Here is a 15,183-nt window from a genome sequence, read left to right as displayed (position 1 = left end):
GCCAGAGGAGAGATAAAATTTTCAGAGCCATATATTATGCCAGCCGCACCATGGATGCCGCCCAGCAAAACTACACTACTACAGAAAAAGAGATGCTTGCAGTAGTTTTTGCCTTTGATAAATTCCGTCCATATTTAATTGGTACTAAAGTAGTTGTTTATACTGACCATGCAGCGATTCGCTACTTATTTGCAAAAAAGGACGCTAAGCCACGCTTGATAAGGTGGATCCTACTGTTGCAAGAGTTTGACTTTGAAATCAAGGATAAGAAGGGAAGTGAAAATCAAGTCGCAGATCACTTATCGAGATTGGAGTTAGAGAACGTGAAGGAGGAGGAAAGCATAAAGGAACTGTTTCCGGATGAACAGATCTTTGAGGTAAGTTCCTATACCCCTTGGTTTGCTGATATAGCGAATTTTTTGTCTTGTGGTGTTATGCCTCCAGAGTTGAATCGACACCAAAAGAAGAAGTTTTTCCATGACGTTAAGTTCTATTTATGGGATGATCCCTATGTTTTCAAACGTTGTGCTGATCAAGTGATTAGACGATGTGTGGCGGGGCAAGAGGCAGCTGAAATTTTGGAACAATGCCATTTCTCTCCCTATGGAGGACATTTTGGAGCTACCCGAACTGCCGCTAAGGTATTACAGTCTGGTTTTTATTGGCCTACGTTAATTAAAGATAGTTATACCTTAGTGAAATCATGTGATAAGTGCCAGAGAACGGGAAATATTTCTAGAAAGCATGAATTACCCCTCACAAACATTTTAGAAGTTGAATTATTTGATGTGTGGGGTATTGATTTTATGGGTCCTTTTCCCCCTTCTTTTGGCTACACTTATATCCTATTAGCAGTGGATTATGTGTCGAAATGGGTGGAAGCAATCGCCACCTCTACTAATGATGCTCGTGTTGTAGTAAAATTTTTGCAGAAGAACATTTTTACACGGTTTGGGACACCACGAGCAATAATCAGTGATGAAGGTACGCACTTTTGTAATAAAATTTTTAATACCTTACTCGCTAAGTATGGTTTCAGGCATAAGGTGGCGTGTGCATATCATCCGCAAACCAATGGTCAAGCGGAAATTTCTAACCGAGAAATCAAGCAAGTATTAGAGAAGACGGTGAAGACAAATAGAAAAGATTGGGCACTCAAGCTGGATGACGCATTATGGGCATACCGCACTGCGTTCAAAACACCGATTGGGATGTCACCGTATAGGTTGGTGTTCGGTAAGGCATGTCATTTGCCCTTGGAGTTAGAGCATAAAGCATTTTGGGCAGTCAAGAAGCTGAATATGGATAACTACGACAATAGTGTAGTCCATGGCACCCCTTTCCTGTAAAGTATTTACTACCTGAGCCACAGAAGAAGCTTTTTGCCTATCGAAGCATCGGGGGAGTTACGTAAATTACAGTTGACAGAATTGGACGAGTTTCGAAATGATGCATATGAGAATGCCATGATTTACAAGGAACAAACAAAGAAGTGGCATGATAAGAACATTATACCTCGCGAATTCGAACCAGGTCAGAAAGTATTGTTATTTAACTCACGTCTAAAACTGTTTCCAGGAAAATTGAAGTCCAGATGGTCTGGACCATTTATGGTGGAGAAGGTATATCCGCACGGTGCGATTGAGCTGCGATGTACAGATGGAAGAATATTCAAAGTGAACGGGCAAAGGGTGAAACATTATTATGGTACTGAAGTAAGAAGTACTGAGAGTACTCTCCTCACAGACCCGGCTTAATACTGGTGCAAGTCCGGCTGAGGACTATAAAACAAGCGCTAAATGGGAGGCAACCCATTGGTCCTTTTCGTTTTAATTTTATATTTTCAGTCTCTGCTTTGCATTTTGTCAGTTCCTTGTTAGTTATTTATTTTTTTCCTTTATTTCATTTTCAGGAATTAATTCCAAATGCGTCACTGGTCCAGTCGATTATGCGCGCCTGCGCCTGTAGTGGAGCGCCCGCGCCCGAACTCAATGCACAAAAGTGCAGTTCTACAGAGAGCTATGCGCGGGCGCCGGTCACTCGAGCGCGCCCGCGCGTCGCTATACGCATAAAATAACATGAGCAGGGCTCTATGCGCGCCCGCCCCGAAGAATCATATTGCCCGATTTCTTTCCCTTCTTTCTCTCATTCCCCTTCTCTCATTTTACCTTATATTTCCTTCTCTTCCAAATCTTTTCTCTCCAAGATTACGCTTTTCTTTCCTTTTCCTCTTCTATTGTAATTGTTTTCCCTTTTTATCTCTATATTTTTGTTCTCTTCTCTCAATTCTTCCTCTCTACCTTATAAAGTTTCGTTCTTCTAATCTCTAACTTCTCGTCACAGGTGAGGCATCACGCTTGGTGCAAGGCTATACATTTCTGGGTTATTGTAGATTTTTCTCTTGCTCCAGTGGTAAGCTCTCTGTTCACGTGTGTGCCCAATTTTCTGGTTATTGAGTTCTTGAACTAGACGGAGCTTTTGGAGTGGATTTGTCATTTCGTGGGGTGAATCAATTGTAGTAGTGTTTCATTGACGTGTAGAGGTGGGGTGACTGGAATTATTAGTTGTGGGTATCAAGATTGTTGAAGTGTTCTTGTGAATTGCAAGTTTCTACTGTGCATGCCAAGTGTTTGCTTTATGGCTCCTAAGAAGAAGACAAAGTTGGGGGAATCTTCTTCTTCCACCCCTAATTTTGATAATCATCGGTTTTGGAATCCAACGGCCGAAGCAAATTATCAAGAGTTGCTTTCTAAGAATATTCTGCCTGAGAGAGGATTTGACACTACCATTGGTTTTGAGCCAAATGGAATTATTAGATGCGATGTTGGGGATGAGGCGATACAGCGTCAATGGCTTCAATTTGTTAAGCAGCCTCAAGAAGCGGTTATTTCAGTGGTGCGAGAGTTTTATGCCAATCTGAAAGTTAAACACGTTGACTTCAAAGTTTTAGTCAGAGGACATATGGTGCCATTTGATTCAGTTGCCATTAATACTCTCTTTCAGATTCCGCCAATAGAGAATGATGAGTATGTGGCATACCGATCTGGGGACATTGATTATGATGCTATTATCCAATCTATCTGTGTCGAGGGTGCTGTGTGGAGATTGGGAAGTGATTTTAAACCTTCCAAGTTGCGAAAGGTTGATTTGAAAAGTGATGCCAAGAGATGGTACGCTCTCGTCTGTGCTCGACTGAAGCCCACCGACCATGATCATGAGGTCACACGTGAAAGGGCGATTCTTGTTTATTGCCTCGTGGAAGGAATGGCTATGGATTTGGGCCGTATCTGTCAAGAGACGATTCAAAATGTGTTTACTGGTCGATCAAGGGGGGGCCTTGCTTTGCCTTCCATTATTACTGATTTGTGTGAAGCAGTGGGGGTTGATTGAAGCCCGACTGAAGAGTTGTTGAAGCCTACGGCTCTCATACCCGGTGGTTCTTCGTCCTCTCGCCGCCAATATGCTAGTGAACAAAGAGAACGTGAAGCTAGAAGATCTTTCAATGCTCGAGCTGCTGCTAGTCGAGCTTCTTTGGAAGCGCGGGTTACTTCCATTGAGGAAGGTTTGCGCCAACATCGTCAAGAATTCCATCAATTTCAGCAAAGACATGATGTTTTCATCGATTATATGCTGGGATTCACTGGTGCATTAAGCCACCAATTTCCTCAAGCGGCGAGTTTGGCTCATCCGTTTCCCCCTTTTCCGCAGTGGCCACCTGCTTGTGGTACTTCAAACCCGACACCTGCTGTGGATAGTCATGATATGAGTGATGATGGCGACGACCACTGACGGTCGTCATTTGCGGTACATGTCCTATTTATTTCTTGTTTAAATCATTGAGGACATTGATTGTACCAAGTTTGGGGGGGATTTTGCGTCATGATTCCAATGTGTTGAATGTGTTTTTTTTTATTCCTGTTTGTTTGTTTTGTTTTATTTTTTCTGTTTATTGTGTTAGTTTTCGGTATTGTGTAGTGGTGGGATGCATTTGCGAGATTGGATTAGTTTGTGAGGTTGTGAAAGGGTGAATTTTTGAGTGAATGTGAGTTACATCCAAGAAACCATGAAAGAGATGAAAATACATTGGCCAATGATGCAAATGAAATTTTTTTAGCGTTACTTCATGATTGAACTAAAAGAATTTTTATCAGTAGACCACTGAGATGAATGAATCCCTATACATTCTGTGCTCTTGCTTAAGTCTGAATTAAAACATACAAACATAGAAGTGAATGAGGCAATTCTTGAGATTTTTGGGCTTGATTTTTTTTTTTTTTTTGGAAGTATTGTATCATTAGTTGCCCTTTGAGCTTTCACAAGATATACATGAGTACTTTAGGTACGTGATCTGAGTTGCAAATCATCGTTTTCTGTTGATGATTATTTTTTCTGCACTGGTTAAAATTTGTGTGATTTACTTGTGAATTGAGTTTGTCTAGAACTAGTTCGGACACCCTTCGAGGCGAAATACGGGCAAAAACTGAGATTAGGAATGATTTAGGCGATTTTTCTGAATTCGTTTGAGCCTTTCAAGCTACCTACTACTATTTTATCCCTAGTACCTTGTTTGTGCCTTATTGAAAATCGAATGGCATGCGTGTAAACGTGTGAGTATACCCCCATTCGTCATTATTTCAAGGTCCTACATTGACTACCTGATTAACCTATACACTATTTCCTACCTTTAAGGGAGTAATTTGAATGCTAAAATGTTGTATGCTCCTAGCTTTATTTGTGAAGAAAGGATTGGTGTGGTGGATGAATTGAAAAGATGAAAAAAAAAAAAGGTAGTAGAAAAAAAAAAAAAAAAAATTTTGAGAAAATTGTGAAAAAGTTAAGAAATGAAGTGAATTGAAATAGAAGTGAAATTGTGAATGAAAAAGGAGTCGTGATTGAGCATGAATATGAATTACTCCTTATTTTGAATTCTTATCCTTCATTTGTAGCCATGAGCCAGGCCTTACATTATAAGCCAATTAAGTCCTATTGACCGAGTCTCAGTTGCCCAATATACTAGTGAAGAAGGGTTGCGAGAATCTAGCCTATGGATGATTGATTGACACTCGTAATGAATATGAATTTTTGACCGAAACACGCACACAAGTTTCTTTTGTGAAATAACCTGATTTTCGTGTGGGTTTCAGAAGTAATTATCATGTGTTTGATCCTTTCACCTGTTAAAGTCCTCATGATCTATGAATGTGTGAATTGAGTTAGATAAGAGTATTTTGCACGTGAGCTGCGGGATTTGTAATTTCTGGAGGTCACTAACATGTGTTTGAAAAATGTTAGTTTGATATGATTGGATGAAATTTTTTGAATATTTTGCTAAGGCCATTGTTTCATAGTATTTCTTGGTTGGTCTTGATTTGTTGAGTGGAATAGTTAGTGTTTTGTGTTTGAGGCTTGAATGAATTTTTGCTCGGGACTAGCAAACAATTAAGTTTGGGGGAATTTGATAAGTGCATTTTGTGCACGTAATTTGTGTTGATATTATTGGATAATTGCTTGGTTTCGAGCTGTATTATGTGGAAGATGTTGTTGTTTTTGTGGATGTCAGGAATTACAGGAAATAATGAAAGTTTGATAAAAGAAATCATAGAAGTCAAGTAAAGAGCGAAGTAAGCGAAGATGGTTTGTAGTTTGAAGAAATTTGGACAGACGACTATGCGCGCCCGCGCCTGTAGTGGAGCGCCCGCGCGTCAACAGAAGTGACTCAACAATTTATCCACAGGAGGCTATGCGCGCCCGCGCCTGTTGTGGTGCGCCCGCGCGTCGGAGTCTGTATTACGAAGTGCTGTGTTTAATTTTGGAAAATTTTGGATACTTTTGGAAGGTGTTTGGACGAATCTTAAGGGTATATTTAAGGATTTTTTCAGACCTAATGAGGAGGGGAGGCGGATACTACACAAAAAGTATCTTGAGAGAAAAGTTGAAAAGGTTTTCGATCGAGATTTGGAGTTGCTTGGAACGAAGACGAAGACTTTTCGACCGGACACGGAAGAAAGACTTCGGATTTGTTATCTTTACTTTATTTTTTTTCTTTTGAGATTGAATTATGTTTGAATTTTTGAATATGATTTATATTTTTATGAATTTTATTATGAACTAAACTTTTTAAGTCTAGAGGTAGATGTAGCCTGGTCAAGACATATTTATGAATGGTTGATTTTTATGAATGAATTCTTCTAAATTAATTGTAATTTTAGGTTTGATAGTCTTTTCAATTTACTGGCCATAAATTGATTTGTCATATTTATTCAGAATCCGATACTCGGGAGAGGGGATTTAGAATAGGATCAATAGAATTCACACTGTTAATTGTTTATTTGACTCGGGAGAGCTTATAACTTTAATAGAGCTTAAAAAAAACATTGTTTCACACATATCATTACAAGTAGATTTTGTATAGGGATATTGAAATCGATCTGTAATTGATACATTCTATTTGATACTCGGGAGAGGGAAATAGTATAATCTATGTGTTCTTGGTTATTAATTTACATGAATTCATGAAAATAGATTGATTGAGATTAAATATAGTTGAGACCAGGTGAAATCAAACCTCTAGACTATTTTCCTTTGATTGATAATGTTTACAGGATAGTGTTTGTGTGCGTTTTTCAATTTTCTATATTTATTTACTTTGTCATTAACTCTCTAAAGTGTAATTTTCTAAATAAAATTAAGACTATTATAATTGCAAGTATTGAATATTTTCAAATTATTCCCTGTGGGATCGACACTCTATTTTTCACTTTACTAAAACTTGACACTCGTACGCTTGCGAGTAATTTTTCACGACAACAGTCCAGAAACAGCCAAACGAGTTCGGAAGGACCGAACCAGAACGTTGCATCCGAACCAGAACGTTGCATCCGATCTCGAGAACATTGTGTCTGTTCTACTGGTTGGATAGGTGTCAACGAGATCATGACACGTGGCTGGACAGTGCAGAACGTTACGTCCGATCTCGATAACGTTGCGTCCGTTCTGCTGGTTGGATAGGTGTTGACGAGATCATGACACGTGGCTGAACGGTGCAGAACATTGCGTCTGATCTCCAGAACGGTCGTCAGTTATCCGTCTATAAATAGGGGCTAGATTTGCTCATTTTCAGCCGTTCAGAATCCTCTTCTTCACCCATATGGCTCTATTTTAATGTCTTTTGGGTACTCTTATTTTAGAGTTGGAGTAAAAAGTATATATTTTAGTATATTCAGACAGTGTCTGATATAGTAGCGGAGCTGTGCTTGAAGCTGCGGATTTGCAGCAGGGTTATGCCCAAGTTGTGGGGCATTCTCCATTAGCGGGCTGACGACGGACGAAGGTATGACTTTGGTTCCCTATGGTAAATAGGGAGTAGGCTATAGTTTAATTAAGGCTTTTAGAGCCTGTTAGTTGATGTTTGGCATGCTAGATTATGTATTGTAGTGGTGTATGGTAGGCTTGGACCTAGAGGAGAGCTTCTAGAATCTGCCTTAAGAGAGGTACGGAAGTATTATTCGAGATATCCAAATTGAGTATGCATGTTGATGCCCCTAAAAAATATACGGGTCTAACCCGACCCGAGCCCAATAATCCATATTTTTGGAAGTATATAGTGAGGCCCATCTAGTCTTATTTTATGAAAAGCCCAGTCTGGGATGACTCTGTTAAGGAATGGGCTCGTGATCATAAATTCATGGGCTTGAGCCCTAACCGGTACGGGTGGAGCCCGACCCGAGCCCAAGATGGGCTCGGTATCTAGAACCTTCTAGTCTTCTCGGATACATGAAGATCTGCAATAGATAAAGACAAATATCTTATGAATCCAAGATTTGATATGATTTCAAACTCATTAATTAGAGCCCTACTTTAACATATATTCTACCTTGACAAGGTAACCTACCCCTCCAAGCCCCTATAAATACAAGTATTTCCTATGGCTTTACACATTCATCTCTTCTATTCACTTCTTGTTCACACACGCACGCACGCATATTCTCTTGTTCTTACTTTTAGTAAAGCTCTTTTCACTTGAGAGCACTGACTTAGGCATCGGAGGGGTCACGCCGAAAACACCTTCGGCGCCCCCTAATTTTAGCTTCTGTCTGTGCAGAGCTCTGTCGTGCCCGACCCGACCCACTTTGTGGAGGATTTGGAGATTCACTCTATCAGACCGAACCCGAAGGAAAATTTCGACATCATAAATTGGCGCCGTCTGTGGGAATTTGAAGAAACAGATTTAAGATGGTTGGCACGAATAGAGTAGATACAGAGATGGAGCAACTGGTTGCGGCCGCTGTTGAAAAGGCAATGGCTTCAAGGGCGGCCAATCTCCCTCCCCCACCACCAGATCAGAACGCACAATTAGAGGAGATAAAGAAATTGAAAGAAGAGATGGAGCTTTTGAAGAAAAAACAATCCAGATATCTAGCCACGCCAGTCCGGAATATTCCATTCTCTGCCGAAATACTGGAGTCCGAACTCCCCAAAAATTTTAAATTCCCACATGTGGGAGAATATGATGGAAAAGGAGACCTAGAAGAGCACTTGTCCCATTTCGAGAATGCCGCACTGCTACACAAATATTCTGACCCGATCAAGTGCCGAGTTTTCCTCAATACCCTGATTGGGCCAGCGCAGCAATGGTTTAACCTACTACGACCGGGGGATATAAAGGAATTCAAAGATTTCAGCAAGGTCTTTCTACACCACTTTGCTAGTAGCAAAAAACACCCTACAACTACTCTTAGTCTTTTTGCTATCAAACAGCAAGGTCAAGAAGATTTGCGCACATATATTCGACGGTTCAGCGCTTTGGCCCTGGAAGTACCTACTGCTACTACTGATCTGCTCATCAGCTCTTTCACCCAAGGACTTGCTATGGGGGATTTTCTTAAATCTTTGATCAAAAAACCACCATCTACTTACGACGAGCTGCTTGCTCGGGCGGAAAAATATGTGAATTTAGAAGAGATACAAGTTTCCCGGTCGAATGGGTGGACGGACAAGCCCTTGAGTCCAAAGAATGTTAGAACTCCTAACACGTCTCGGAGAGCGGGACCAGTTCCTTGACCTGAGCTGCTTGGGCAATTCACCTCTTTCACCCCCCTAAGGATGAGCAAGACTCAAGCCCTCCAGATATGCGAAGAAAAACAACTTTTACAAAGGCCCCCGTGGAGCAAGCAGGGGCCTCGCAGGCCAAAGTCAGACAAGTACTGTGACTTTCATAATGAGTATGGGCATAATACCAATGACTGTCGACAATTGGAACAAGAAATTGAGAGAATAATTCAACAAAATCCGAGGATAAAAGACATCATAGAAAAGCAGAACGGAGGATATCAATCGAATAAGAGGGGTCGGGATGGTTCCAAACACCTAGGACCCAGACAAGGACCCGAGCCACCACGGGGCAACTTTCAGCGCCCGAATCCAAATCAACCGGGTAACAATCAGGGGCCGCCCCCACCTGCGAGAGGAGTCATTAACATGATCTTCGGAGGACTAACAGATGGAGATTCCAATAGAGCAAGGAAAACGAGCAGTAGGAAATTGAGCAACATGGAGATAGCCGACCATATGGTTAGAACAGGCCCGACCCTTTCTTTTGGTTCCGATGATCTTAAGGGCTTGTCAGATACTACTCATAATGATGCACTGGTTATTCGAGCTCTGGTCACTAATTACGATGTGGCCTGGATTTTTGTGGATTTCGAAAGCTCGGTCAATGTACTATTTCAAGAGACCATAAATCAGATGGATTTAGGAGAGTATAAGGTAGAACCAGTGGTGACATCGTTGTTCGGGTTTACAGGTCATGCCATCCGACCTACTGGACTGATCAATTTACCGCTTACTTTGGGAAAGGACCGTACAAGCAAAACACGGATTGTCAGTTTTATTATCGTGGATGCACCCTCTGCGTACAATGCTATCTTGGGAAGACCGGCCATGACTATCTTCATGGCCGTAGCATCAGCATTATATCAAAAGCTCAAATTTCCTGTGGGTAAAGAAATTGGCGAGGTTCAGGGAGATCAGAAGATTTCTCGCAAGTGCTATGTAGAAGAAGTACGGATATAACAAAAAGCAGTCAAGGTTGGCCATGATGACCGACCCGGGCCTAGAGGCCGGGAGCAAGTAAACTTGTTAGAAGAAAATACCCCTATGACTGCAGAAGAATAATGCGAAGAAATTTTGATTTGCCCTCCGACTGGGTCAGTCAGGGTGGCAAGGACGATAGAAGCCTCCCTCAAAGAAAAACTGATAAATTTCTTGAACGAGAACAAAGATTTCTTTGCATGGACTGTATCCAATCTCTTAGGGGTGCGAAGAGAGGTAATGGAGCATAAATTGAACGTTATCCAGGAATATCGTCCAATTATTCAGAAAAAACGACACTTTGGGCCTGAAAAAGACACTGTGATTCAAGGACAAGTCGAGGAACTCTTGAAAGCCGGACACATTCAAGAGGTATACTTCCCGACCTGGTTATCAAATGTAGTACTGGTACCCAAGTCTTTGGGCAAGTGGCGCATGTGCGTGGACTTTCGTGATCTGAACAAAGCATGTCCAAAGGATTGCTACCCCTTGCCTCGAATAGATTAGCTGGTGGATTCTACATCGGGGCATGAGTTGTTATGCTTCCTGGACGCCTATCAGGGATATCATCAAATTCCCTTAGCCAAGGAAGATTAGAATAAAGTGAGTTTTGTCACCTCCACAGGAACTTATTGTTATGTGGTTATGCCCTTCGGACTCAAAAATGCTGGGGCCACTTATCAAAGTTTAATGGACAAGGTGTTCAAACAACAGATAGGCAAGAATATTGAGGTGTACGTGGATGATATCCTGGTCAAGACCTGAACAGCCGCGCAATTCATTTCCGACCTGACCCAAACATTCCAGACACTTCGCGATTATCGACTAATGTTAAACCCGAGCAAATTTACATTCGGGGTTCAGACCGGGAAATTCCTTGGCTACATGGTCACAAGGAGAGGAATTGAAGCTAATCCGGAGAAAGTCCAGGCCATTATCTCTATGGCATCACATAAAAATATTCACGAAGTGCAAAGGCTGTTAGGAAGGATTGCTGCACTGGCTCGGTTCATCTCGAGATCGGCGGACAAAAGTTTTCTTTTCTTCAAAGCACTCAGAAAAACCAAAAACTTTGAATGGGATGAACAGAGCAAAAAATCTTTTCAGGAATTGAAATCATATTTAAGAGAACTACCGGTATTGAATAAACCATTTCAGGGCGAAGGGCTCTTTGTGTACCTAGCTGCCACACCCCGGGCTTCCAGCTCAGTCTTAGTAAGGAAAGAGGGAATGAATCATTTACCCGTCTACTTTGTCAGCCATGCCTTAAAGGGAGCAGAGCTTAATTACATGACACAGGAAAAGTTAGCTTTGGCCCTCGTCATTACAACCCGAAAACTAAGGCCCTACTTCCTATCTCATCAGATCACTGTTCTTACCAACAGCGCCTTGGGAAAAATTGCAGCAAACCCAGATTAATCGGGAATATTGATCAAGTGGATTACAGAGTTAAGTGAGTATGACATAAAATTTGAACTCCAAACTGCTATCAAGTCTCAAGCCCTAGCCGATTTCTTAGCAGAGACTGTTCAGTTAGAACAAGAAGACCATTGGAAGATATTTGTAGATGGGTATCACCTTGGGGCGAGGAAACCACCATCTCAATAAGGTTAGATTTCCGAGCATCTAATAATGAAGCCGAATATGAATCACTCTTGCTCGGGCTAAAGGCTGCTCAAAAACTTGGTATATCCCGAGCTACCCTTTATTCCGATTCGCAACTGGCCATGCAACAGAGTAAAGGAAAGTTTGAAACTAAGAATGAAAAAAATGATAAAATATGCTCAAGAATTAGACAAAGCCAAAGAAGATTTTACTAAACTTATTATGGAGTTGATCCCGAGGACTGAAAATACAAAGGCTGACCAATTGGCCCGTCTTGCAAGTTCCGTGGGAGAACCATTTGAGCCCGGACTGAAGGGTAAAAAGATGATATCCCAACTTGAAAGTCTTGATGACATAATAGCGGACGTACTGGAAGGAGATTGGAGGTATGACATACACAAATACCTAACCAAGAACGAGCTCCCGAGTGATAATAAGAAGGCTTGGGAAATTAAAAAAAGAGCCTTACGTTTTGCGATGGTTGACAAGATACTCTTCAAAAGGTCATTCTCCCAACCTCTTCTCAAGTGTCTTGGCCCGGACGAGGCTAATTATGTCCTACGAGAGATACATGAAGGTTGTTGTGGAAATCACCTGGGTAGTATAGCCTTGGCTCGGAAAGCCCTCCTGGCCGGCTTTTTCTGGCCCACAATGAAGAAGGATGCATCCGTCCTGGTCAACTCACGCTACAATTGCCAAAGGCATGCTAATTTACAGTGGAGGCCCGCGGAATTTATGAAGGCGGTGGTAGCCTCCTGTCCTTTCGATCAGTGGGAGATGGATATTGTTGGGCCATTCCCAATAAGTACGGGTCAAAGGAAATTTTTGTTGGTGGTAGTTGATTATTTTTCAAAATGGGTCGAGGCCGAGCCCCTGGCCAAAATCACAGAAAAATAAGTCTTGAATTTTTTATGGAAAAATATTGTTTGCCGGTTCGGGATACCGCGCAGGCTCATATCGGACAATGGAAGGTATTTTTGCGGCTCTAAGGTCCAAGCTTGGTGTAAACAGATGAAAATTGAACAAATTTTTACATATGTTGCCTACCCCCAAGGGAATAGACAAGTGGAGGTTACTAACAGAACTATCGTTCAAACACTCAAGACCCGGTTAGATTCAGCTAAGGAAAAATGGGTGGATGAACTTCCATCTGTCTTATGGTCTTACCGAACTACAACAAGGTCCGGGACGGATGAGACACCGTACAATATGGTGTACGGGACTGAGGCAGTCCTTCCTGCCGAGATTGGACAGGAAAGTGCTCGAATAATAGCCTACGGTCCTGACAACAATAAATTAAGGGCCATGGATTTGGACCTGGTTGAAGAAAATCGAGCTAGAGCGACAGTTTGGTTAGCAGCCTATCGCAAGAGAATGACCCGAGCCTATAATAAAAAGGTTTACCCCGAGCCTTTCAAGTGGGAGACCTGGTTATGAGGAAAATCCAACACCATGGAGAGAGAGGAAAACTGGACGCAAAATATGAAGGACCTTTCAAGGTGGTGGGGAAGGCAGGAGTAGCTGCCTACTATCTGGAAGATGCACAAGGAAAATAAGGAAAACGGCCGTGGAATGCTCAACACTTGAAGAAATATTACTCTTAGAGGCCCGGTCCGACCTGCTGCCTCACCCGACCCCATGGGAGTAAAGGGTTGTGAGTTATTTCATTATTTTTGAGTTTTTTGTTAATAGTAGTAGTTCATTTCCTTTTTATTTCTTTTACATGTTTTGTGAGATTATTAATGAAAAAATTACATATATTTGTCAAACATCACGCCATACGTGATCAAAAACAAAGCCCGACCAGTTCGACACACATCACTCCATACGTGATCAAAAGCAAAGTCCGACCAGTTCGGCACACATCACGCCATACGTGATCAAAAATAAAGCCCGACCAATTCGGCACACATCACGCCATATGTGATCAAAAGCAAAGCCCGACCAATTCGACACATCACGCCATACGTGATCAAAAGCAAAGCCCGACCAGTTCGGCACACATCACGCCATACGTGATCAAAAGCAAAGCCCGATCCGTTCGGCAAACATCACGCCATACATGATAAAAAAAAAAAAAAACAAAGCCCGACCAGTTCGGCACACATCATGCCATACGTGATCAAAAGCAAAGCCCGAACAGTTCGGCACACATCACGCCATACGTGATCAAAAGCAAAGCCCGATCCGTTCGGCACACATCACGTCATACGTGATCAAAAAACAAAACCCGATCAATTCGGCACACATCACGCCATACGTGATAAAAACAAAGCCCTACCAGTTCGGCACTTACCACGCCACTTATGGTTATCTCAAAATCTCGACCAAGCTCGACACCTACCACGCACTTCGTGGTCAAATTCAAAGCCCAACCAGCTCGGCACCTACCACGCCACTCGTTGCCTCCATCAAAAGCCCATTCGGTTGGGAAATGTTACTTGTACTTGGTTAATACAAGAGTTCTTACATGGGCTCGGGATCCGACCAGACCACATGGTCTAAATTTCATACTTCTTTTAGACCAGTAGGGGGAGGTACTATTGATTCCCCTAAAAAAATATGAGTCTAATCCGACCCGAACAGCTCGGCACTTACCACGCTATTCGTGGTCAAAATCAAAATTATAGCCCGATTATTTCGGTGCTCACCACTTATTTTGTGATCAGATTAAAACTCACATTAATTGGGTAAGTATCATAAAAGTTCCAGCTCGGACATCATTCTTTTACTTAGCAAAATTTTGTTAAGATTCCAGCTCGGGAATCAATCTTATACTTGTCAAAATTTTGTTAAGATTCCAGCTCGGGAATCAATTTCACTTAGCAAAATTGATTAAGATTCCAGCTCGGGAATCAATATTATACTTGTCAAAATTTTGTTAAGATTCCAGCTCGGATATTATTCTTTCACTTAGCAAAATTTTGTTAAGATTTCAGCTCGGGAATCAATCTTATACTTGTTAAAATTTTGTTAGGATTCCAGTTCGGGAATCAATCCAGTACTTGACAAAATTTTGTTAAACTCATAAAGCAATCTTTGCCAAAATATTAACACAAGTCATATGCGGGACATCCATTCATAATACGGAACAAGTTAAAAACCAAAAGGAAGACCACGCAGGGTCCGAATAAAAGGTTGGATGCATTGTTCTTCAAATATGGAAAATAAAAAACACTAAGGGGCGGCATCTTTCCTTTTTCTCAGGCTCTTTCTCCTCTTGTTCAGCTTCCTCCCGCTCAGATCTCTCATCCTCGTCAGGCAAGTCATCCAAGGCCTTGGCAGAGTCAAGGGAGGAGAAAGGATGTTCAGCCTCAGAATATCCCTCATCTCTGACCTGAGCTAGACACCCCTTAAAGCCGTCCTCGAAGAAAGCCACATTCTTCTCAGCACATAGGTCGGAAAACTCAGAGGAGTTGATAAAATCCTTTTTCTTTTCAGACCATCCGATCTCAAACTCTTGATCCTTGGCAGCCAGAACATCCTCGA

At 41.8% G+C, this 15,183-nt stretch overlaps 2 protein-coding genes across 2 annotated transcripts; both read left to right on the top strand.

Moving 5' to 3' along the window:
* The first annotated feature begins 9,102 nt into the window (after positions 1–9,102).
* LOC140872946 (uncharacterized) lies at positions 9,103–10,071 on the top strand. The gene has a single exon (XM_073275872.1). The coding sequence runs from the start codon at positions 9,103–9,105 to the stop codon at positions 10,069–10,071; it is 969 nt and encodes a 322-aa protein (XP_073131973.1).
* Positions 10,072–12,658: 2,587 nt separating this feature from the next.
* On the top strand, positions 12,659–13,131 carry LOC140872945 (uncharacterized). Its single transcript, XM_073275871.1, has 2 exons — positions 12,659–12,665; positions 12,749–13,131. The coding sequence occupies exons 1-2, from the start codon at positions 12,659–12,661 to the stop codon at positions 13,129–13,131; spliced, it is 390 nt and encodes a 129-aa protein (XP_073131972.1).
* Positions 13,132–15,183: the final 2,052 nt, after the last annotated feature.

The sequence above is a fragment of the Henckelia pumila genome, unplaced genomic scaffold, assembly GCF_033568475.1.
Source record: "Henckelia pumila isolate YLH828 unplaced genomic scaffold, ASM3356847v2 CTG_517:::fragment_1, whole genome shotgun sequence".
NCBI lineage: Eukaryota > Viridiplantae > Streptophyta > Magnoliopsida > Lamiales > Gesneriaceae > Henckelia > Henckelia pumila.
The sequence above is the reverse complement of the archived record's forward strand: the minus strand, read 5'-3'. Positions and strand labels throughout refer to the sequence as shown.

What these genes read in the sequence shown, in the direction of transcription:
- LOC140872946 (XM_073275872.1), top strand. Translation starts at nt 9,103, where the DNA reads ATGAGCAAGACTCAAGCCCTCCAGATATGCGAAGAAAAACAACTTTTA.